General features: G+C 44.0%; 2 protein-coding genes across 2 annotated transcripts; one reads left to right on the forward strand and one right to left on the reverse strand.

Moving 5' to 3' along the window:
- Positions 1 to 6,631: 6,631 nt before the first annotated feature.
- On the reverse strand, positions 6,632 to 16,620 carry LOC311132753 (ubiquilin-4-like). The gene is made up of 11 exons (XM_084166049.1): positions 16,446 to 16,620; positions 15,134 to 15,285; positions 14,578 to 14,732; positions 14,150 to 14,412; positions 12,808 to 12,966; positions 12,387 to 12,609; positions 10,181 to 10,320; positions 9,196 to 9,279; positions 8,907 to 9,022; positions 8,281 to 8,563; positions 6,632 to 8,146 (listed from the first exon to the last, which is right to left on the reverse strand). The coding sequence occupies exons 1-11, from the start codon at positions 16,587 to 16,589 to the stop codon at positions 7,994 to 7,996; spliced, it is 1,872 nt and encodes a 623-aa protein (XP_084022175.1). The 5' UTR covers positions 16,590 to 16,620; the 3' UTR covers positions 6,632 to 7,993.
- Positions 16,621 to 21,042: 4,422 nt separating this feature from the next.
- On the forward strand, positions 21,043 to 22,464 carry LOC311132759 (lens fiber membrane intrinsic protein-like; the record flags this gene model as incomplete). The annotated part of the gene is made up of 4 exons (XM_084166056.1): positions 21,043 to 21,217; positions 21,675 to 21,824; positions 21,937 to 22,071; positions 22,400 to 22,464. 4 exons carry the CDS (start codon positions 21,043 to 21,045, stop codon positions 22,462 to 22,464), a joined length of 525 nt encoding a protein of 174 aa, XP_084022182.1.
- Positions 22,465 to 24,043: the final 1,579 nt, after the last annotated feature.

Below are 24,043 nucleotides of genomic sequence, written 5' to 3' on the forward strand. Positions count from 1 at the left end.
CTAAAGTCGTGCTTCAAATGGCCACCCCCCCTTTTGGGGCGATTTCAGTCAGGTTGAAAATCGCCCAGAAGTCTGTCATAGACTCCCATGTAAAATCTATTTTTTTCAAATATCAGAGCTTTCAATACAATCTCTATGGGTGTCTGAGGGCTTGCACTTACGCGCTTTCGTCATACGTAACATAACCATGAACGTAACTAAGAAAAGAGCGGGTAGCCTCATCAATCAATTCACTATTACTGTCAAAATGGCAGTGCAACTCGATTGTCTCTTTGAAAGAAGTTCCTTTTTGTCGGCGAACAAATCAAGATAAATTGGCAACGAAACAATTAGGACCTCCCAGACCAAATTTAATAATTCAACAGGTTTCTACTAAAGGCGGAAAGTCCTACACCCGAGGATTTTCCAAAAATTGGTACGAACGAAAAAATAACATTGCCACTCAACTGGATGAGGGATACAGGCTAGCTGTCCGCCGCCACAACGATGAGGTTAGTGTTGATAATCACAAGTTTACTGGAGAACTGAGACCAAGTAGAGACTTTGGACAGGGTGGATATGGTATAATAAAGGCAGTTTATTCAGAGGTAAAGATATCTGGAATCGCGTGCACGGACCCGTTCGTCAAACTCTTAGGGAGCTATACATTAAGCCCCATTACTTACCATATCAGATAAGAGAAATTGCTGCAGCTACATATATTTTACATCCTGGCCCTACATAGTTCACTATTTGCATCACTTACCAAAATATTACATGTGGTCATATATGCTTGGAAAGTGGAGATGCCATAGAACGTCAAAAAAGTAAACATTGCTGGAGACACATTGCCGTTTTGGAGAAGACATCGCGTTTGCTAGCGAAGAGATTTGTTGTGGCAAATGAACTTGGGCTGGGAATTGCCAGGAACCTCACGATAAGATATATGCATTGCGAGTCTCATGATTCTATACGTATTGCGATTCGATACTGTGATTTTATTGCGCACCATATGTCTGTTGCAGAGGGATCAGAAAGCCATGAGAACGAGTTTTGATCAGTCATGGAAATAAAAGTGCTGAAAACAAATTGGCTCCCAATGTGAAAAGATTGAGAACAAGCTATGAAGGAACAATAATGGTGTTTTGGTGCAGGTACAGCCAACTAGCGCTAAAATATTGCGATATTGTCAATACAGTATATCGTAAAGTATCACTATGTAACTCGATTTCTTTCACCCCAATCCCTCAAATTAACGGTAAATAACTGAATTGTTTGCCCCACATTTAGCTAAGATGATTAGCTAGCCAGCTAAAATGTTTTATTTAGTTAGCAGTCGCATCTACAATAGTTTACTGTCAATAACATGTCTCCAAAAATGACGTGGTGTCTCCAATTGTGTTGACATTTTACAATTGCGATGCGCATCCATGAGTATCCACTTTCTGTAGCTCAGCTGGTAGAGCACGGCGCTTGTAACGCCAAGGTAGTGGGTTCGATCCCCGGGACCACCCATACACAAAAATGTATGCACGCATGACTGTAAGTCGCTTTGGATAAAAGCGTCTGCTAAATGGCATATTATTATTATTATTATTATTATTATTATTATCTGAAGAGAGCCCCGAAACATTGTGTGCAGACATTTTATGCAATAAATGAAGTAGGTTGAATCTAGTAGTTCTGATCTTCTGATTGGTCCTGATGAGTTGGGCGAGGTCCCCTCCAGGCTACTGTCACTGTTGCATTGGCTCTGAGTCGGGTTCTCTGTCTTCAAATGTTCAGCCTAAGAGAGGGGATTTTTGTGTGTGTGTGTGTGTGTGTGTGTTTAACAGTGATGATGTGTGTGTGTGTGTGTGTGTGTGTGTGTGTGTGTGTGTGTGTGTGTGTGTGTGTGTGTTTAACAGTGATGATGTGTGTGTGTGTGTGTTTGTGTGTGTGTGTGTGTGTGTCCTCAGAGCAAGAACTCGTGAGTTGGAAGAACTGAGAGGCCTATGGCGTGGGTGTTGTCCTTGGCCACCTGCTGACAAGGCTGACAAGATAGGACCCTTTTGTCCATTGTTATTGGATAGGAACAGAACTTATAACCAGCTCCTGACCTAAATAGATCTTAGCACAACATTTTACTCAACATATCATATTCCATATTCACTATAACAAATATATTTACTACGACATTAGCAAGAACCGCCACATCCTCAGCCGGCTAATCCAGTGTGTGAAGTTTTGCGGAGTGTTTGAGTTAGCTTTGCGAGGCAAAGATGAAACTGAGGGCTCCACCAACCCTGGTACGCCAACACTTTTGAGATCAGTCAATAAATGCTTCTGGTATTGACTTATATGCTGCCCCTGTCTTCATGTTGTTGCTGGACATATCTTTTTTAAAATGTGTGTAGGTCACCTAAATCATCAGAAAAATTGCCCCCCCCTGAGAATTTTTTCAGGAGCCGCCACTGCATAACACATACGTTTTTCCAGCAACAGACTATGATCGATAATGTCAAAAGCCGCACTGAAGTCTAACAAAACAGCTCCCACAATCTTATCACCAATTTCTCTCAGCCAATCATCAGTCATTTGTGTAAGTGATGTGCTTGTTGAATTCCTTCCCTATAAGCGTGCTGAAAGTCTGTTGTCAATTTGTTTACTGTAAAGTAGCATTGTACCTGGTCAAACACAATTTTTTCCAAAAGTTTACTAAGGGTTGGTAACAGGCTGATTGGTCGGCTATTTGAGACAGTTAAGGGGGCTTTACTATTCTTAGGTAGGGGAATAGCGTTTGCTTCCCTCCAGGCCCGAGGGCACACACTTTCTAGTAGGCTTAAAATGAAGATATGGCAAATATGAGTGGCAATATCATCCGCTATTATCCTCAGTAATTTTCCATCCAAGTTGTCAAACCCATACATTTTTTGTTTCCAAGAACTTGTCCAGTGATTTTTTTGTCGACATTTAGAAAGTTCGCATAGAAAATATTTACAACAATTGCCTGCTAGGGTGCCTTTCCATTTAACTACTGTCTCTTGTGTCAATGAAAACAGCTGGATGTAACGGGAAAAAATTGAGCGGTTGAAGCGTTTACAATATTCATTTAGGCAAACTGCGCATTAATAAATTGGCGACAGCCTGTATGGCCTCCCACCTATCTGTTTCGTCTCAGGTAGCCCGCGAAAGCCAGCATGGATAGAATGCAAGAATTGACTAGTATTTGACATATTCTAATTCTAATGTGCCAAAGTATCGCCATGGTCCGTGCCATGGTGAAACTTGCACTCCTGTAGATCTGAAATAATTGGATGGTGAAACTTACCAGCCAACCAGACAAGGAAGGCGAAGCAATTCAGGCATTCTTGAAAGTCAGGACAATCCTTGTACTGCAAATAAATATTATTTTCATAGTTTACATTTTTTGTATTTAGCAAGTGGTAGGCATTTAGAATGAATTGTGGAGTCAAGCTTTATAGTTACGCGGGTGACATCACGTGCCCCGCGAAGGCCTACCTTCAAAATGATTCGGCAATCATCATTTATTCGAAAAACACAGTTTACATCATAATTTGTCGCAATAAAGAAAGTTATATAGAAGAAAATTCCACCCCTGTCGAACGGATGAAAATGTTAGCAATCTTCAGAGCATTTTTCCTAAAGGCCTATCTGCCGTTCCATTACACATGTCGTGCCATTGCTTTTGTCGAATAAACCCGGGTCAATGGAAACCTGCCTAGTATTGTTCGGAACCCACTGCCCGCAAGCTGTTAAGTTTTCCACCCCACACATGGTCCATTGGTTGCTCCCAGAGCCATAGGCCCATCAAAGCACAGCTCTTCCAGACCCGGCCCATCACAGCACAGTTCAACCAGACCCGGCCCATCACAGCACAGTTCAACCAGAGCTGGCCCATCACAGCACAGCTCTGCCAGACACGGCCCATCACAGCACAGCTCAACCAGACCCGGCCCGCCTCAACTCAGCCCAGCTCTACACAGTACCGACCTCTACCCTAGGGTCTGGAAAAACACTGTTGAGGGTAGTGCACCACATGACGCTGTCCACACCATGTATCATTCACATCAGCCCTCATATGCTGAGAGTTTGGTGCTTCGCCAGCCACACTGCTCTCCACACCACCCTCCTGAATTCCCCCCACAACCTCCCTCCCAGGCTAGTTTTGGTTACCCTCCCTACTCCCATCCCCAGGACAGGCCTGGGACACTCCTGTCCCCCATGGCAGCTCCAACCCTGCAACAGGAGCCACACCAAGGCCTCCTGTGCACACCCAGAATGGAGCATTGGCAGCCACTCTGGTCCCCTGCAGCAGCTCCACTCCTTTGGCGGGAGCTTCATCCGGGTGGACAGAGCTCTGCCAACACTGCTCTCCCAGTTCTCGCCAGAGCCCCTGCATCCAGCGACTTGAGGGAGGTCTGCTCTGCTCTCACATGGTTGGCATAGGGACCTTGGCAAAGTCTCAGCTCACTCAACAAATAGCTGCAGATGACCCTATGCCTGTTAGCTCTGATGGGAATGAGCTGAATACCGCCTCTGACTTTAAATCTCATAGGGGTCTTGGGCTAATGCACCTAAATGTGCGAAGTATGATTTAAAAAATGGACACAATTGACATTTGGGTACAGGACTCATGTCCTGACATTCTGGTTCTCTTGGAAACATGGTTAGATGGTTCTGACTCTGACAAAGACATTGAAGTAAATTATTGTAGTGTATTTAGATGTGACAGATAACAGAAAGGGGGAGGAGTGGCCATAAATGTAACATCTTATTTCTGTTCCCAATATATTTGAGATCCTGGTTGCAGATGTGTCCATAAATCAGAATACACATGTATTTATTGCTGGGATTTACCACCCCCCTGCTGCCATGGCGGATGCTAGATGCTATTGGTGCTATATCAGCTTTTCTGTCCTCGTAGTTGGTCATTTTAGGGGATTTGAATCTAGATTGGCTCTCCGGCCTCAGATCAATTTAAAAGTATAGGCATTGATTTTAATCTGACTCAATTGATCTGAAAACCCACACAGCTAAATGTGAAAAACCCTGTTAACTCTTCATTAATTGATTTAATTCTTAATAACCCTCTTAAATATTTGTCTAGTGGAGTATTTGCATATGATCTCAGTGATCATTGTCCCATAGTATGTATTAGAGCAGGGGTACTCAACTCTTACGCTACAAGGTCTGGAGCCTGCTGCTTTTCTGTTCTACCTGATCATTAATTGCACACACCTGGTGTCCCATGTCTAACTCAGTCCCTGAAAAAAAGAAAAAAAAAAGACGTTTCCTCTTCACAATAACAGCATTTACAGTTTACCGGGGCAGCTCTAGCAGGGCAAAAAGTTAACGAACTGACTTGTTGGAAAGGTGGCATCCTATGAAGGTACCAAGTTGAAAGTCACTGAGCTCTTCAGTACGGGCCATTCTACTGCCAATGTTTGTCTATGGAGATTGTATGGCTGTGTGCTTGATTTTATACACCTGTCAGCAACGGGTGTGGCTGAAATAGCCGAATCCACTATTTTGAAGTGGTGTCCACTTCAAGTGTATATGGCTCTGGTTTCTCCTGCTGGGCTACCCTGTATCCAAACATGCTTGCTTAAGCCATGTGTGTGTGTAGGTAGCTACCTAGTTAAAATATCAACAGTACTATCTCCCGACTGGCGCAGTGGTCTAAGGCACTGCATCGCAGTGCTAGCTGTGAGAGATCCTGGTTCGAATCTAGGCTCTGTCGTAGCCGGCCGCAACCGGGAGACCAATGGGGCGGCGCACAATTGGCCCAGCGTCGTCCAGGGTAGGGGAGGGAATGGCCGGCAGGGAGGTAGCTCAGTTGGTAGAGCATGATGTTTGCAACGCCAGGGTTGTGGGTTCGATTCCCACGGGGGGCTAGTATGATAAAATAATGTATGTACTAACTGTAAGTCGCTCTGGATAAGAGCGTCTGCTAAATGACGTAAATGTACTGCCACAGCAGCATGACATTTGTTTAACACTTGATTTAGCCTACATCATCATAAATGACAGAGGTAATTCACAATTAGTACATGTACATCAATCAAAAACATCCATGATCAGCTGATAGCCCAACCTCTTTTCCCAATGTCAGTCATGTCTTTAGGAGGCACTGTAAGTAAATAGCTTGCTTACAATTTGTGATGATTAGTGTGTTGTTGCAGAAACAAATAGGGCTATGCAATTTTTTCTTTTTTTCCCAACAACTTTCACTACAGAGGCATTTGGTATGTTATGAATTTCGAGATATGAATGAAAAAAAGTATCAAGCGGGGAGGGGGTGTGCCCATTTTTTATTTTGAGCACCTGCCCACTGAAAGGTCTGTGCACTACCCTGACTACAGAGGTGCACTAGACTAGATGACAGTTCCAATGCACAGTCTTCCAATGCAACGTGACAAATCCTCACTTGACAGGTGAAGCATAAGTATGTAGAAGGTAGATACTACAGTAGATGACAGTATAACATCGAGGAGCCTCCATGCTACCAGGTAAATGCATTATTAATTCAACTTAAATTAAAATGTTTCACTACTTCTGGAATAAGTGATTTATAAGTGGAGTGGACTGCTGAATGGAAGGTGCAGTATAATTCTACAAGTCGGGAGGATTGTCACAATTTGAAATAGGGTTCTTATTGACCAACTTAGTTTTATTTTTTATACAGTACTGTTAAAAGTTAGTTCCAACATGTTGAATTGGGTGATGGATTTTCAACTGAGGCCAACAGACAAAGCACAGCTATGGAAGCCATTGCCAAAGTTACCACAACTACAATGCTAAAATAAAAGCAAAAAGCTAGAACTTAATTTACAACAACGTATGGTGCCACACCATACCAAAAACGTAAAGCCTTTTTTCATTATATTTTATTCATACATTTTCCAGGAAGAGTTTTGTTTAATGATGAGACAAAACAGATTATCTATAGGTAGGTACAACTTACACCTCAAATTAAAATACATAATGAATCAGATTAAAATGAAAAGGATATCTGTCTGTTTTGTCTTTCTGTGTCTTCCTCAGAACCACACCTTTCTTTCTTTATTAACGATTATCATGACATTTCTCAATCTTATCAAAAGTCTCAATCTTGTGGCACCGCCTGTGTGTGAAGTCAATCTACACCACCAATGGCAGACTCGTTTGATTTGATTAGCCAGGGTTTGATGAAATCCATCCATTTGATGGGAGTGGTTGTTGTTAAAGGGGTTTGTTGAAGACAAGAAGGCACAGAAGTCGTGCCTTGAGGGAACAACTCACGGCTGAGAGGAGATGAATATATCCTATCTGGAATGACAATTTTGCAATTTTAGGGAAGTGTGGGGGATCTTTTCTTTTCAGCGCTAGCAATAAATAGAAAGGGTTTTGGACGGTTAAAGTAGTGGAAAGAGGGGGAAGGGATTGGGGCCTGATATCCGTGTGAGATTTACAAAACTTTTTTGTAATTCTCTCTTCCTCCGCTCTCCATATACCCTGCACATCAGGGGTTGGGTCAAAATAGTGGATTGTTCACAAACATCACTGCAGATAGAAATGCAACATATAGACAGGAAACAAATGCGTCATAACAGCTCTATGCAATGCAATGAATACATTTATATCTGCCGCACGCTGAACTCTCCACCTCATTGAATAAACCCCTCAGCTTTATTAGAATTTGTAAGTCGCTCTGGATAAGAGCGTCTGCTAAATGACTTGAATGTAAATGTAAGATGGATGAGTGAATCTTGCAGGGTAAAGCATCTCTGTTTAGGAGATATGACAGGAGGCTGCAGTGGATGTTTAGAATGGCACATATCCTGACCGGGTCTCGTCTGTGTCGGTTTGGGATAGTTCACTTCACTTCTTGGTTCTCTGTAGACAGTGTGTGTGTGTGTGTGTGTTTATCCCTTGCTACCCGGAGCTGGATAGTGTGTATGCGTGTGTCTGTATCGATGTATGTATCGATGTATGCGTATATACGTAACTGTGTGTGTGAGTGAGTGTGTCTTTATGAGGGCTGAGAGCCCAGCAGTCTCTCGATGGCAGCGTTGACATCTCCTCCTGTAGCGATGAGGGCCTGCAGGTTGGCCTCTCGGTTGATGAAGCCCATAGCGCTCAGCTGCTCCAGCTGCTGCTGGAACTGCACCTCCGGGCTCTGGCTCTGTAGGGGGACCAGTCACAATCAGTCAGACAGTCACTCAATCAAATCAGTCAACCAACCATTAACTAATCAATCAATCAGTACAATCAAACAGTAAAACAGAACGAGGGAAGACAGGTGTGTGTGGTACGTACCGAGGCATTCCCTCCTGCGAACATTTGGAGCATCTGCTGCATCATCAGCTGCTGGGCGGGGTTTGTCCCGGCGCTCGGCGAAGAGGCAGGGTTCTCTGGAGCCACACCTCCTATGGACAGGGAGGTTGTGGGTATTCCACCTGGTAGACCGCCTGGCAGCCCACCTGGTAGACCGCCTGGCAGCCCACCTGGTAGACCGCCTGGCAGCCCACCTGGTAGACCGCCTGGCAGCCCACCTGGTAGACCGCCTGGCAGCCCACCTGGTAGACCGCCTGGTGCCAAACTGGGAGACACAAAGGGGTTAGTACAGACAGGGAGAACATATTGCCTAACAGAGGATGTAGGCTACTACCCAAAGATCTCCAAAAACAACTAATTTCATCACTTTCTCCAGGTCCTGTGTGTGCACGCGTTTTTGTTTGTGTGTGTGTGTCAGTGTGTATGTGTGTCAGTGGAGGCTGCTGAGGGGAGGACGGCTCACAATAATGGCTGGAACAGAGCGTTTGTTGTATTTGATACCATTCCACTTATTCCGCTCCAGCCATTACCATGAGCCAAATCTCCCCAATTAAGGTGCCACTAACCTTCTGTGGTGTGTGTGTGTGCATCAGTGTGTGTGTGTGTACCTGGGCATGAGTCCCGGTGCCTCTGTCTGCAGCGTCTGTAGGCCCTGTTGTATCTGAAGGAGAGCCTGCATGGCCCGGGGGTTGGTCATCACAGAGAGAGCCTCTGGGTTCTGCATCTAAACAACAACAACAACAACAGTCACAATCAAACTAACAATGAATCAATTAACATTCTGAAACAATCATCTGTTTAGGGCCCATCCAGTCCAGACTCAATCGATTCAATCAGGTCCTTGGGACAGGTTCAGCTCTCTCTCAGATATAAATGTGTCTGTTAGTGTGTTTGTACCTGCTGCAGGAAGACAGGCAGCTGGCTCCTGAACTGTTCCTGCAGCTGGGGGTTTCCAGCAAACAGGGGGTTATTCATCAACACCTGGAGGGGAAGGGGGGGGGGGGGGGGACAGAAGGTGAGAGAGAGAGACAGAAGACCAGCTGCAGCCTAGCCTGCTGTTCCCCAGTGGAGAGGTTGCTCACCATCTTCCTCACATCTGTCTATCTACATGGAGATACAGTCCCGAGAGGTAAAGCACTGCCAGCTGGACCTGTTCTAGATACCTACAGGTAAAGCACTGCCAGCTGGACCTGTTCTAGATACCTACAGGAAAGCACTGCCAGCTGGACCTGTTCTAGATACCTACAGCTAAAGCACTGCCAGCTGGACCTGTTCTAGATACCTACAGGTAAAGCACTGCCAGCTGGACCTGTTCTAGATACCTACAGGTAAAGCACTGCCAGCTGGACCTGTTCTAGATACCTAGTGGTAAAGCACTGCCAGCTGGATCTGTTCAAGATACCTAGAGGTAAAGCACTGCCAGCTGGATCTGTTCTAGATACCTAGAGGTAAAGCACTGCCAGCTGGATCTGTTATGTACAGCTGCCAAGGAGTCCAGCTTGGCTCTGGGACTGTGTTGATAAAGTGCGTTAGCGATGATCCAGGATCAGTGTTGCCTTTTAGATCACAATGAATACAATTATATGGACGGGGAGGACCTGATCCTAGATTAGCATTCCTACTCTGAGACGCTTCGTGAATATGGGCCCAGATCTGCAATATTGCTCTCATTACAATAAATTACCAACAACCCATTCCAGTGGATCCCCCTGCGTTCAGATTTTTTGTGGCCCAAATGTCACCCTATTCCCTTTAAAGTGCACTACTTTTGACCAGGGCCCTTATGTGTAGTAGTGCACTATAAAGGAAATAGGGTGCCATTTGAGACGCATAAAGTTACTTTATGAACCATGATAACTCCCACTACTCTGCTGCTACAGACCTGGGAGGCCATGTCTGGGTTCTGGGCAAGAGACTGCATCATACTGCGCATGTAGGGAGCAGACAGCATGTTCTGCATCAGCTGGGGGTTCTCTGAGATCTGCTGCATCAGACTCTGCATGCCCGGACTGCTGAACATGCCTGGGACACACACAGAGGGAGGTTGATGGTGGGTGGGTAGGTGCCGTTGTGTGTGTGTGTTTGTGTGTGCGTATGATTACAATCCCCAGCTTGACATACATTGAATTCGGAAAGTATTCAGACCCCTTGACGTTCTCCACATTTTGTTACGTTACAGCCTTATTCTAAAATTGATTTTTTTTAAATATATATATATGCTAATCAATCTATACACAATACCCCATAATGACAAAGTGAAAACAAGTTTAGAAATTTTAGCAAATGTATTCAAATAAAAAAACAGAAATACCATATTTACATAAGTATTCAGACCCTTCGCTATGAGACTCAAAATTGAGCTGAGGTGCATCCTGTTTCCATTGATCATCCTTGAGATGTTTCTACAACTTGATTGGAGTCCACCTGTGGTAAATTAAATTGATTGGACATGATTTGGAAAGGCACACACCTGTATATATAAGTTCTGCAGCATTGACGGTCTCCAAGAACACAGTGGCCTCCATCATTCTTAAATGGAAGAAGTTTGGAACCACCAAGACTCTTCCTAGAGCTGGCCGCCGGCCAAACTGAGCAATCAGGGGAGAAGGGTCTTGGTCAGGGAGGTGACCAAGAACCCGATGTTCACTTTGACAGAGCTCCAGAGTTCCTCTGTGGAGATGGGACAACCTTCCAGAATGACAACCATCTCTGCAGCACTTCACCAATCAGGCCTTTATGGTAGAGTGGCCAGACGGAAGCCACTCCTCAGTAAAAGGCAAATGACAGCCCGCTTGGAGTTTGCTAAAAGGCACCTAAAGGACTCTCAGACCATGAGAAACAAGATTCTCTGGTCTGATGAAACCAAGATTGAACTCTTTGGCCAGAATGCCAAGCGTCACATCTGGAGGAAACCTGGCACCATCCCTATGGTGAAGCATGGTGGTGGCAGCATCATGCTGTGGGGATGTTTTTCAGCGGCAGTGACTGGGAGACTAGTCAGTATCGACGGAATGATGAACGGAGCAAAGTACAGAGAGATCCTTCATGAAAACCTGCTCCAGAGTGCTCAGGACCTCAGAATGGGGCGAAGGTTCACCTTCCAACAGTACAACAACCCTAAGCACACAGCCAAGACAACGCAGGAGTGGCTTCGGGACAAGACTCAATGTCCTTGAGTGGCCCAGCCAGAGCCCGGACTTGAATCCGATCTAACATCTCTGGAGACCTGAAAATAGCTGTGCAGCGACGCTCCCCATCCAACCTGATAGAGCTTGAGAGGATCTGCAGAGAAGAATGGGAGAAACTCCCCAAATACAGGTGTGCCAATCTTGTAGCGTCATACCAAGAAGACTCGAAGCTGTAATCGCTGCCAAAGGTGATTCAACAAAGTACTGAGTAAAGGGTCTGAATACTTACAGTGGGGAAAAAAAGTATTTAGTCAGCCACCAATTGTGCAAGTTCTCCCACTTAAAAAGATGAGAGAGGCCTGTAATTTTCATCATAGGTACACGTCAACTATGACAGACAAAATGAGGCAAAAAAATCCAGAAAATCACATTGTAGGATTTTTTATGAATTTATTTGCAAATTATGGTGGAAAATAAGTATTTGGTCAATAACAAAAGTTTCAATTTGTCTGTCATAGTTGACATGTACCTATGATGAAAATTACAGGCCTCTCTCATATTTTTAAGTGGGAGAACTTGCACAATTGGTGGCTGACTAAATACTTTTTTCCCCCACTGTATGTAAATCTGATATCAGTTTTTTAAATTGAATAATTCTGCAAAAATGTCTACAAACCTGTTTTTGCTTTGTCATTATGGGGTATTGTGTCTAGATTGATGAGGGGGAAAAAACAATTTAATCCATTTTAGAATAATTGAATCCATTTAGAACGTAACAAAATGTGGAAAAAGTCAAGGGGTCTGAATACTTTCAGAATGCACTGTATGTCTGGGTGTCATGGATCTATACGTATGTATTTAGGAATTCACGTCCACATGTGATATTACAGTATGTGAAGCTGCAGTATATCTACTGAATGCTGTCACTTCAACAGGAAGTTAGTCTATGTATTCCCGTACCGTTTCCCAGACTGGCAGAGTTGACGCCCAGAGGGTTGGACACACTGGGGGTGGTGCTGCCAGTGGTAGAGCCTGTGGTGCCCGTTCCCCCTCCACCCTCAGAGGGGTTGGTGGAGCTGGGAGGGCCCCAGGGGTTGGGCAGTGGCTCCCGGTTCTCTGTCCTCGACGGCTGCACCCCCCCGTCAGAGTTGCCCCCCAAGGCTGAGAAAGGGTTGTTTCCAAACTGGGAGAGAGAGAAGTCATTATCAACCTGTTGAATACTAATGGAGTTTCTATTCAGCACTCTCCATTGGATAGCTTAGAGTTAGTTTCTGAGGCTGAAAAACCTAAATGGGTGAATCCTTAATTTCACTTAATTCAAATTTTAACTTAGTCGTGCATTGATGTCAATTGATTGAAATGAATTGTCCTCAGTGGGTACCTGGTCTCGTGCTGCGCTGAACATGGGTTCCTGGATGTCTGTGTACATCCTGCGCAGGGCGTTGTAGCCCCCCGGGATGCTCTCCAGGTTGCTAAGCGCCCGGTCCTGGTTACGCATCATCTCCTGCATCATGGCAGGGTTCCTGGCCAGCTCCATGGTCTGAGTAGAAGGGAACAGGAAGGGGTTGACAGGAGAGTCTCAGCTAGGCTGGGTTCTGGGGTACAGGGACTCAAGAGGGGTAGGGGTTAGATCCAAACATTATAGGGAGGTTTCCCCAGACACATAAGATTCTCCATTGAGCTTGATTTTTAGTCCATGACTAAGCTTAATCTATGTCTGAGAAACTTCCCCTAAGACCTATTTCTTTATATAACTTCGAACGCAGCTAAATGTAAAGATCAGCCTCTCAAAGCAGTCGACTTCCCACAGTAAAAAATTATGATGAAAAAAACAGCAGCTGCTACATTATTAGCCAAGCCTAACTTCTGTGTACACTCCAGCCAATCCCAACGTGTCAGTGACACAGTACACTCCAGCCAATCCCAACGTGTCAGTGACACAGTACACTCCAGCCAATCCCAAACTGTCAGTGACACAGTACACTCCAGCCAATCCCAAACTGTCAGTGACACAGTACACTCCAGCCAATCCCAACCTGTCAGTGACAGAGTACACTCCAGCCAATCCCAACGTGTCAGTGACACAGTACACTCCAGCCAATCCCAAACTGTCAGTGACACAGTACACTCCAGCCAATCCCAACCTGTCAGTGACAGAGTACACTCCAGCCAATCCCAACGTGTCAGTGACACAGTACACTCCAGCCAATCCCAACCTGTCAGTGACAGAGTACACTCCAGCCAATCCCTACCTGTCAGTGACACAGTACACTCCAGCCAATCCCAACCTGTCAGTGACAGAGTACACTCCAGCCAATCCCTACCTGTCAGTGACACAGTACACTCCAGCCAATCCCAACGTGTCAGTGACACAGTACACTCCAGCCAATCCCAACCTGTCAGTGACAGAGTACACTCCAGCCAATCCCTACCTGTCAGTGACACAGTACACTCCAGCCAATCCCAACCTGTCAGTGACATAGTACACTCCAGCCAATCCCAAAGTGTCAGTGACACAGTACACTCCAGCCAATCCCAATCTGTCAGTGACCCAGTACACTCCAGCCAATCCCAACCTGTCAGTGACACAGTACACTCCAGCCAATCCCAACCTGTAAGTGACAAAGTACACTCCAGCCAATCCCAACCTGTCAGTGACAAAGTACACTCCAGCCAATCCCAACCTGTCAGTGACACAGTACACTCCAGCCAAACCCCCTCACCTGTCTCATAAGCTCGGGGTTGTTGAGCATGTGGGAGATCTCTGGGTTGCGCTCCATCAGCTGCTGCATCTGTGGGTTGGCCACGATCATCTGCCTCATCAGGTCTGGGTTGGACATCATGTTCTGCACCAGGGGGTTCTCCATGATCTGGGACAGCATTTCCGGGTTGGACATCAGCTGGCTCTGCATCTGCTGCTGCAGCTCCATGAAGTTAGCTGAGCCCATGCCCATGCTGCTCAGGCTGGACAGGTCACCGAACCCGGCTAGGAGGGAGGGAGAGGGCCATGGTCAGGAGGCGTGATGGTGATAGTAATGATCTTGGGAAATTGTTGTTGATTGTCTTTTTCTCTATAAACCTTTGGGTGTGTGTGTGAGGGGGTGGATATATTAGATTAGAAGTGTGTTTGTATTTAGCTTAGTAAACTCACTCAGTATGTTGGGGGTCTGTGGGGGTGCCGAGGCAGGGCCTCCAGTGGACCCTACTGTGGAGGAGTGGGCTGCAGAACTGGGGCCGGAGGAGCTGCCACTACTGCTGCCCACCTGGGTGGTGCCGGAGGTGGAGAAACTAGCGCCATCTCCTGCCCTGGAGGGACAATGCATTGATCAGTTAAGTTTACATATTCACATTAAAGCTACAATATGTAACTTTTTGGGCGACCCGACCAAATTCACATAGAAATGTCAGTTATAGAGCTGTCGGCTCAAACTAGTAATACTCTGCTGCAAACCCACATGACCGCCCGCTTTAATACGTACTAACCAGCTGCATCACCGAAAGCTATTCACTTCAAGCTGTGGAGTAAGTAAGCATATATGGCCCGAGTCAATCTTAATGCCACTACATATAGCCTATTCACCTATTCAAAAGTTGATCAAGCAATTCCTTTTCCAATTTTCCTTTTCTGCCAAATGTCCGAAGAAGACGACAGTATCCTACTAAAACACAAAATATCAGTTTTGCTCTGAGAAGTTGCATCATCTTACTTGTGTGCCGTCTTTATGACCAGGTGGACTGTCAGGCCGTCCTTGATGCCGTGCTGGTTGAGCGAGTCCCCGTCCTTCAAGATCTTCCCTGCAAAGATCAGAACCAACTGATCCTGCTTGGCTTTGAACCTCCGCGAGATCTCCTCCTTAAACTGGGAAAAGAGAAAGATAGAGAGAGGGGGGATGGAGAGCAAGAGAAAGAGGGGGCAGAAGAAAGTGAGAAATCAAGGAAAAGAAACAAAGAGATGTAGACAAACAATTATCTCAATTAACTGATTTTAATTCTAAAGCCTTGTTTCTGGGTAAATCCTCATTGCTTATCTCTGGGTAAATCCTCATTGCTTATCCTATTATAGGAATCATACTACCTGATTACAAATACCAAATCACTCTTGGTGTTGTACCTCCAGTAACAGTCTACAACTAACTACAAGAACACTACACATATGAGAGCCACATTAAACAGGAGTAAAATAAGCTGTCTGCAATTTAGCTGTTCAGGGTATCAATCAGGACTGGAGTGACAGGACAGGAAGATACATTTACGTCATTTAGCAGACGCTATTATCCAGAGCGACTTACATAAGTGGCATTAACTGACAGATTAATAACAAATCAGCTTGAATGTAACAGTGGGACTTCAGTATGCAAGAGGTGATTCACATGAACAGCAATCCACAGTCCAGTAACTGATATTCAGAACAATGAGAATTCTTCTTACATTCTGAAGAAGAATAGACTGTTCATAGATTACCTAGGCTAGCACAAAGAAGTTTATGGAGAAACAGCTAAGAAACTAGATAGCTAGCATTTACCTAACAAAATTATTTCAACGTTAGCTAACAATTTACCTAGTTAGCTAACTAACTTAGTTAAAAGCTGATTACAACATGTTTTTTTCCATGTCTAACATACAGAAGTCACACGACACATTGCCTTGACTGTGCAGGGAATCAGCTGTCATTTGTTTAGTTAGAAAGCCGGTTAGCTAGTTAGCTAGCTAGGCTACATAAACAACTAAGCAGCTAACAATATGGAGGACTACAGTAGTTGTGAGTCGTTTTATAAGAAAGTTTGAGAATAGTTTTCTAAGTAAATAGCTATAAATATCGCTACACCGGCCAATTCTGAAATGTTAGCTCGATACATGCTTAACTACACACACAGCCTGTCACAGGCTAACCAATGCAAGTGGGCAGGGGCATGATGATGATGATGATGATGATGATGATAATGTAGTAGTAGTAGTAGCATAGCAGCTAACGTTAGTGACCGCTCGCTAGCAAGCTACGGATTAACAAAATGAACGAACCTGAGTGACAGAGGCATCTTCCGAGATGGCGATTTCTTCCTTATCTTTCGGGGTTTTGACTGTAACCTTAATAATAGTTCCCTCCGAAGAGACCGTTGTATTATTGTTGTTATTAACAGGATCTTCACCGCCGTTGTCCGCCATTTTTACTTCTCCGATAGAATCGATCGGATTTGGCGTCCACTTCCGGGTCAATATAGGTCACCACTTCCTTTCCAAAAAAGTTGCCTCATGATGACAGGTATTTTGAACCAAACAGACCGATTTACATGCCTTCGCTCAGAGACAATAAAGCTGCTGCCTTAGCATTGTCTTCTATGGTAGGCTAGTGAAATATTCCAATGAACAAAATTGAATACATACAGTACCAGTCAAAAGTTTGGACACCTACTCATTCAAGGGTTTTTCTTTATTTTTTACTATTTTCTACATTGTAGAATAATAGTGAAGACATCAAAACTATGAAATAACACATATGGAATCATGTAGTAACCAAAGAAGTGTTAAAGAAATCAAAATATATTATTATTTTATATTTTACATTCTTCAAAGTAGCCACCCTTTGCCTTGATGACAGTTTTGCACACTCTTCGCATTCTCTCAACCAGCTTCACCTGGAATGCTTTTCCAACAGTCTTGAAGGAGTTCCCACATATGCTGAGCACTTGTTGGCTGCTTTTCCTTCACTCTGTGGTCCAACGCATCCCAAACCATCTCAATTGGTTTGAGGTCGGGTGATTGTGGAGGCCAGTTCATCTAATGCAGCACTCCATCACTCTCCTTCTTGGTCAAATAACCCTTACACAGCCTGGAGGTGTGTTTTGGGTCATTGTCCTGTTGAAAAACAAATGATAGTCCCACTAACCGCAAACCAGATGGGATGGTGTATCGCTGCAGAATGCTGTGGTAGCCATGCTGGTTAAGTGTGCCTTGAATTCTAAGTAAATCACTGACAGTGTCACCAGCAAAGCACCCCCACACCTCCTCCTCCATGCTTCACGGTGGGAATCACACATGCGGAGATCATCCGTTCACCTACTTTGCGTCTCACAAAGACACGGCGGTTGGAACCAAAAATCTCAAATTTGGACTCATCAGACCAAAGGACAGATTTCCACCGGTCTAATGTCCATTGTTCGTGTTTCTTGGTCCAAGTAAGTCTCTTCTTCTTATTGGTGTCCTTTAGTAGTGGTTTCTTTGCAGCAATTCGACCATGAAGGCCTGATTCATGCAGTTTCCTCTGAACAGTTGATGTTGAGATGTGTCTGTTACTTGAACTCTGTGAAGCATTTATTTGGGCTGCAATTCCTGAGGCTGGTAACTCTAATGAACTAATGGCTGGTAACTCTGCAGCAGAGGTAACTCTGGTTCTTCCTTTCCTGTGACGGTCCTCATGAGAGCCAGTTTCATCATAGCGCTTGATGGTTTTTGCGACTGAACTTGAAGAAACTTTTAAAGTTCTTGAAATGTTCCGTATTGACTGACCTTCATGTCTTAAAGTAATGATGGACTGTCATTTCTCTTGCTCATTTGAGCTGTTCTTGCCATAATATGGACTTGGTATTTTACCAAATAGGGCTATGTTCTATCAATTCTATCTATTTTTGTGTTCCAACCTTATTCAAATAAATATTTGTACGTTTTATTTCAATATAATCAATACATAACTGTTATAATATAAACTTTTATTATTGTGTTAATCTCTTCCCACAGCCGCTAACTCAGCAAGCTCCCCTGGAGGAGTGCCATGAGTCTAGCAAACAAGAAGACTATGGTGTCTTTAGCCTAACATACAAACCAAGCGTGATTTGGAGTTGCAGTTTGAAAAACCTGTCATATCATGAAATTGCCAACCCATCACTTTTATCTCTTTGATATCCCCACCACCCACCCACCTTGCATAATGAAGCAGTCATAAACAGAACCTTATCTGCATCTTTGGCGTCTGCAACCTTTAGACGTCTGTGCCGTGATTAAATGCTAATACTGAATGGAAGAAATGTGAAATGAAATGGCAGTCATAATTGCTATGTTTGATCCATTGATTCCAGTGGTGGAAAAAGTACCCAATTGTCATACTTGAGTAAAAGTAAAGATACCTTATTAGAAAATGACTCAAGTAAAAGTAAAAGTCACCCAGTAAAATTCTACTTCAGTAAAAGTCTAAAATTATTTGGTTTAAAATATACTTAAGTATCAAAAGCAAATGTAATTGCTAAAATATACTTAAGTATCAAAAGTAGAAGTAAAAGTATAAATCATTTCAAATTTCTTATATTAATCAAACCGGATAGCACCATTTTATTTTTATTTTTTATGGATAGCCAGGGGCACGCTCCAACACTCAGACATAATTTACAAATGAAGCATATGTGTTTAGTGAGTCCGCCAGATCAGAGGCAGTGTGGATGACCAGGGATGTTCTGTTGATAAGTGTGTGAATTTGACAATTATCCTGTCCTGCTAAGCATTCAAAATGTAACGAGTACTTTTGGGTGTCAAGGAAAAAGAATGGAGTAAAAAGTACAATATTTTCGTAAGGAATGTAGTGAAGTAAAAGTAAAAGTAGTGAAAAATATAAATAGTAAAGTAAAGTACAGATACCCCAAAAAACGACTTAAGTAGGACTTTAAAGTATTTTTACTTAAGTACTTTACACCACTGATTGATTCTGTTACATATATAATAATATAATATATAATATGCCATTTAGCAGACGCTTTTATCCAAAGCGACTTACAGTCATGTGTGCATACATTTTTACGTATGGGTGGTCCCGGGGATCAAACCCACTACCCTGGCGTTACAAGCGCTATGCTCTACCAATTGAGCTACAGAGGACAACATGACACAGTGGTGGTGGCTTTTGATGAAGGGTATGACATTTCTGTCAGTGGAAGATGGCCTATCCCTTAATCAGACCTCACAGACTGTCTGTAGCTGTCTTTAGATGGATGTTTGTGTGTGTTTGTGTGTGTGTGTGTGTGTGTGTGTGTGTGTGTGTGTGTGTGTGTGTGAGCGTGTGTGTCTTTAAAAAAGACACTGTATAAATACTGTAATGGAAAACTATGATCAACAGTTTTCAACTTACAGTGTATTTAAAAACAGTATTATGAGGAAGCAGGTGAGCTACATATTACAGATGTATTCTGTATATTACAGAGAGGACAACCAGTTAGACAGAGGGGCCATCCCTCCCTATATGTGTGTCTAACTGTCTATCCATGCCGCCACAGCCCCACATACACTGAAAGAAAAATGTTGGCTTCAGCATGTTGCATTGACTCCAGCAGTACTGCATACCTATGCACATCCACAATTCTAGAATATACCAAATACAAACCAACAAAAAGAATATGGAGCCCCCCAGCCAAAGCCCCTACCCTAACACCCTGACAACCCCCCCCCCCCCCCCCCCCCCCGCCCCGCCTACACTGAAAGGTCTGTGGGGGTCACATGATCCCGTGCCCCTAGCGATGGCTCGTTCAATTGCATCTGTTACATGGGGACCGATTGTTTAATGATTCTGCTTCCATCAACAGAAAACACAGAGGGGATAGCCCAGTGGAGTTCTCTTTCACTCTCCTATCGCTCCTCCTAGGCTTGCAACGTCTCTCCTTCTCTCTCTCTCTCTTTCCCTCTATCCCTCTCTCACTTTCTCCCCAGAAAGGTAGACGGTTAAGAGGGTGCTTTTACTGAAGAAACAAGGTAAGGGACATCCTAAATACAGTATATCTATCTAATGATAAAAATGTATAGTTGTGCCAAAGACACAGTTACTCAGCTTAATAGTGAACTGAAGTCTGAAAACAAGACAATAGTGAACTAGTGGTTGAATAACCACTGCTCAAACTAAATTAAGTGCTTGGCAGAACTTACTTGGCAAAAGAGCTGAGGATACTAGTTGTAAACGTACATTCTATGACAATGTAAAAACTGCATGCGTGTTTGTTTATGCTATATGGAGCAAATATTCGAATATGTTAACCGGTGTAATTTAAGGCTTATATAGAGCATTTCAAAATGTCAAATTGCTCAAATAAAGTGATATTCCCTGAGCATGTCTAGCCGTCAAGCTTAGACTGTTTCTGACTTATTGTGTGTGCCGTAGCATCACATAAAGTAGTGCTTATGAGTGAGCACAACTGATAATAACTATAAACTCTGTAATATATGTGATCCCAAAATTAGCAGTAATTTGAGACCACTGAGATTCGGCAATTTGTACTTTGGCTTTGAAATATTGTTGTCCATGTAACAGTTATTTCTGGTGTCAAGAATCATACTGAATTTATTTCTGTTTCTATTACAGTCTCCACAGAATGGAATAATTATTATTAAAACCGAGTGTGTTCTATATACCTAGATCATACCAGATAGGTACAGGTGTGTGTGTATGTGTGTGTGTGTGTGTGTGTATGTGTGTGTGTCTAACCTCATCATCTCCCTCCCTAGTATGAGGAGCTACGAAGTGGCCAGAGCAAACTGAGTGTGTGTCATACAAAACATTGTATCATCCAGGTGTGTTTATCCCCCCTCCATCGTCTTCCTATGCAGTATCAGCTCCTTCACAGTGGCCACAGCAGCATCTCTCAGGATGTATAGCTTCATGGGAGGGGGCCTGTTCTGTGCCATGGTGGGGAACATCCTGCTGGTGGTCTCCACAGCAACAGACTACTGGATGCAGTACCGTCTGTCGGGCAGCTTCGCCCACCAGGGCCTGTGGAGGTACTGCATGTCGGGCAAGTGTTACATGCAGACGGACAGCATCGGTGAGAACACACGTCAAGCACAATCTCCCAAATGGCACCCTATTCCCTATGCCCATAGGGCTCTGATCTAAAGTAGTGCACTATATAGGGAATAGGGTACCATTTGGGACATAGCCTAAGAGAGCAATAGTAATTCAAACTACGTTTACCACTCCTGAACTTGACCCAAGTGAATAGGCTACCAGCAGCATCTCAGTAGTTAATAGACACTTCCTCCTAGTCCAGTTAAAGTCATTTGTCAGAGACATCTCATCAATGGCTGCTTTGTTTCATGTTACAATCCTGTTTTCACAAACCTGTTACTGGAAATGTATTTTAGAGGAATGTTGCGCATGATAAATATGGCGACACCTAGAGGCTGAGAATGGCGCTGGGCTTAGTTGTTAATCTGCCTGAAGAAGGGATGCTGGGGCTCTATTGTTGTCATCCTGCTCAGCCTCTGTCTGTCCCCTTCTAGCATATTGGAATGCCACCCGGGCCTTTATGATCCTGTCAGGTATGTCGTGCTTCGCGGGCATCATCACAGGCATTCTCTCCTTCGCCCACTTCTCCACCTTCGAGAGGTTCAACCGCTCCTTCGCTGCAGGGATCATGTTTTTCATCTCCAGTGAGTCTCACACACACACACACACACACACACACACACACACACACACACACACACACACACACACACAGTACAGCATATTTACCTCTTATATTCCCCTTCCTTCTCCCAGCCTTATTTGTTCTGCTGGCGATGGCCATCTACACAGGTGTGACAGTGAACTTCCTGGGCAAGCGCTTTGGTGACTGGCGCTTCTCCTGGTCCTACATACTGGGCTGGGTGGCACTGCTCATGACCTTCTTTGCAGGTAACAACTGACATACAGGGTGAATCATAGCACTCAAAGCTGGCTCCATACCAACATGCCCAATATTTCCATTGCCGGTCCAAAAACAACCCACAAGTCCCTAGTCACCCGGTGTTAGCAGATCTGAAGAGTCTGATGAAAGCAATATGGTGATGGTTTTCCCTAGCCTTCCAATGGGTTAGGGGAGCCTAGCTCCATCATAGTGCTGATCCTTCAGACCTGATAGATAGGGTAGGTGCTGAAGGGAGGCGTGTAGTTTTTGGGGGTGTCTACAGCTGGTTTCTGATGTCCATTGTCCATTAACCTGTGTGTGCTCTGTGTGTTCCAGGGATATTTTACATGTGTGCCTACAGAATGCATGAATGTAGGAGAGGGGGCGGTCCTACACGCTAGAGAGAAAGACACAGCAAATCGCACAAACTGTTTTTAAAAGACAATTCTACACTGAATGAATGACCGGAACATATGACAGAAAGCCTTCGTGCCTGCATGGGCCTCCATCCCCTGATGCTTCCAATGGATTTCCTGGATAAATAAAGATTTGATAGAAAAATATACAATAACTTTCTGCCATTCCCATAAAAGGAAGAATGATAACATTATTTATAAAGACAGTTCCGCTAACTTGTTTATCTATGTACAGTAAACAGGAAAATATGCTTCAAAATGGCTGACACTGCAATGGTTATGATATCTCCTTAGTACCTTCTTCAAAAGCATATATGCGAGATGACAACAGGAATTTTGAAAATGCAAATGTAACCTATTGTAGTTTTGGTTAGGAATATGGGCAGGTGGAGCCATGCTGACTAGGCAAGTTCTCATATTTTCCAATAAAGTTCCTCTCTAAATGTTCTGTTGTCTCTATGTTGATCCTTAGTGGAAGGTCACCTTTTGATGGTGTATTTTGCTTATTTACATCCCTTTCTGAGAAGAGGTTTTAGTTATGGGTTGTGTCAGTGATGGAGGCTGTCTTATATGTGATGCACACAAAGTTTCACCACAAGATGGCGGTACTAAACCAGCTTTTACGAACAGGGCTTCTTTGCACATACCGCTAGACGAATTGCTTCTGTTGCCTGGGAATCCCAAAGCCAAAGCAACTGCATGAAGGTGAAAGAGGGCCAAACCTTGCAACAGGTAAAGATTTGTCATACACCTTCTGTAAGATTGACTGGTATTGTGCAGATTTTCCTTGTTCTATATCTACCACAATGAATCATGTTATACTTTCCCCGAGGCGAAGAGCTAAGAAGGTCTCATATATTAGTCACAAGCTAATACATGAGACCTCCAGGACACGTTTTTGCATTGTCATGTATAGTCTGTAATTAAGAAACTACTGCACAACCAAGTGGAAAATAATTCCTCAAAGTAAAGCCAGGCTGTTTCTCAGGGGGATCCGTATGGTTACATTAAGTGGCATGATGTCAACACTCTGATAGGAGATAGGAATCCCACATGCTAATATGAAATCAGTCACCTTTATTTCACAGCTTAGTTTTTTGTGAGAAAGGGCTTCCTCCGAACCCCAACCCTCGTCCTGTGGAAACTCCTATTGTCCTTTAAAGTTGTTGACATCTTCAAGAATACTCTAGGTTTCACAGAACTACTGAAGGAACACATGGAGGGTTCTAGAAAACCATGTAGACAATGAGAGAAGGATGGGACAGAATGTGAGGAAGAACAGAATGTGATAGATAATTCCTGGACTACTGGGGTGGGGTGGCGACGTTGTTGTTCCAATGCCTAAGTCTACAGTTACAGCTTACTCCTCGACTGAGATATTTGGCAATTATCATCATCTGGAAGGGAAAGAAACAGTAGGCGTTGAGGTAATAGGTGATTGGGCTATTCCTGAACCAGGAACAATGGGAGAAATGTAAATATGTTGTCACCGAATGCATGCCTCTGTCCACATTTCCTTACTTGGTACCTTTGGCATCCTTACTTGGCCCCCTTGGTCCACGCA

The sequence above is a fragment of the Coregonus lavaretus genome (assembly GCF_964263955.1).
Source record: "Coregonus lavaretus genome assembly, chromosome: 7".
In the NCBI taxonomy this organism is placed as follows: Eukaryota; Metazoa; Chordata; class Actinopteri; order Salmoniformes; family Salmonidae; genus Coregonus; species Coregonus lavaretus.

Coding starts and splice junctions, on each gene's coding strand:
- LOC311132753 (XM_084166049.1), bottom strand. CDS start 16,589: ATGGCGGACAACGGCGGTGAAGATCCTGTTAATAACAACAATAATACA. Junction 9,280..10,180: donor ACCCAGACATGGCCTCCCAG/GTCTGTAGCAGC, acceptor CTTCCCCTCCAG/GTGTTGATGAATAACCCCCT. Junction 8,564..8,906: donor GCACCGGGACTCATGCCCAG/GTACACACACAC, acceptor TGTGTCTCCCAG/TTTGGCACCAGGCGGTCTAC.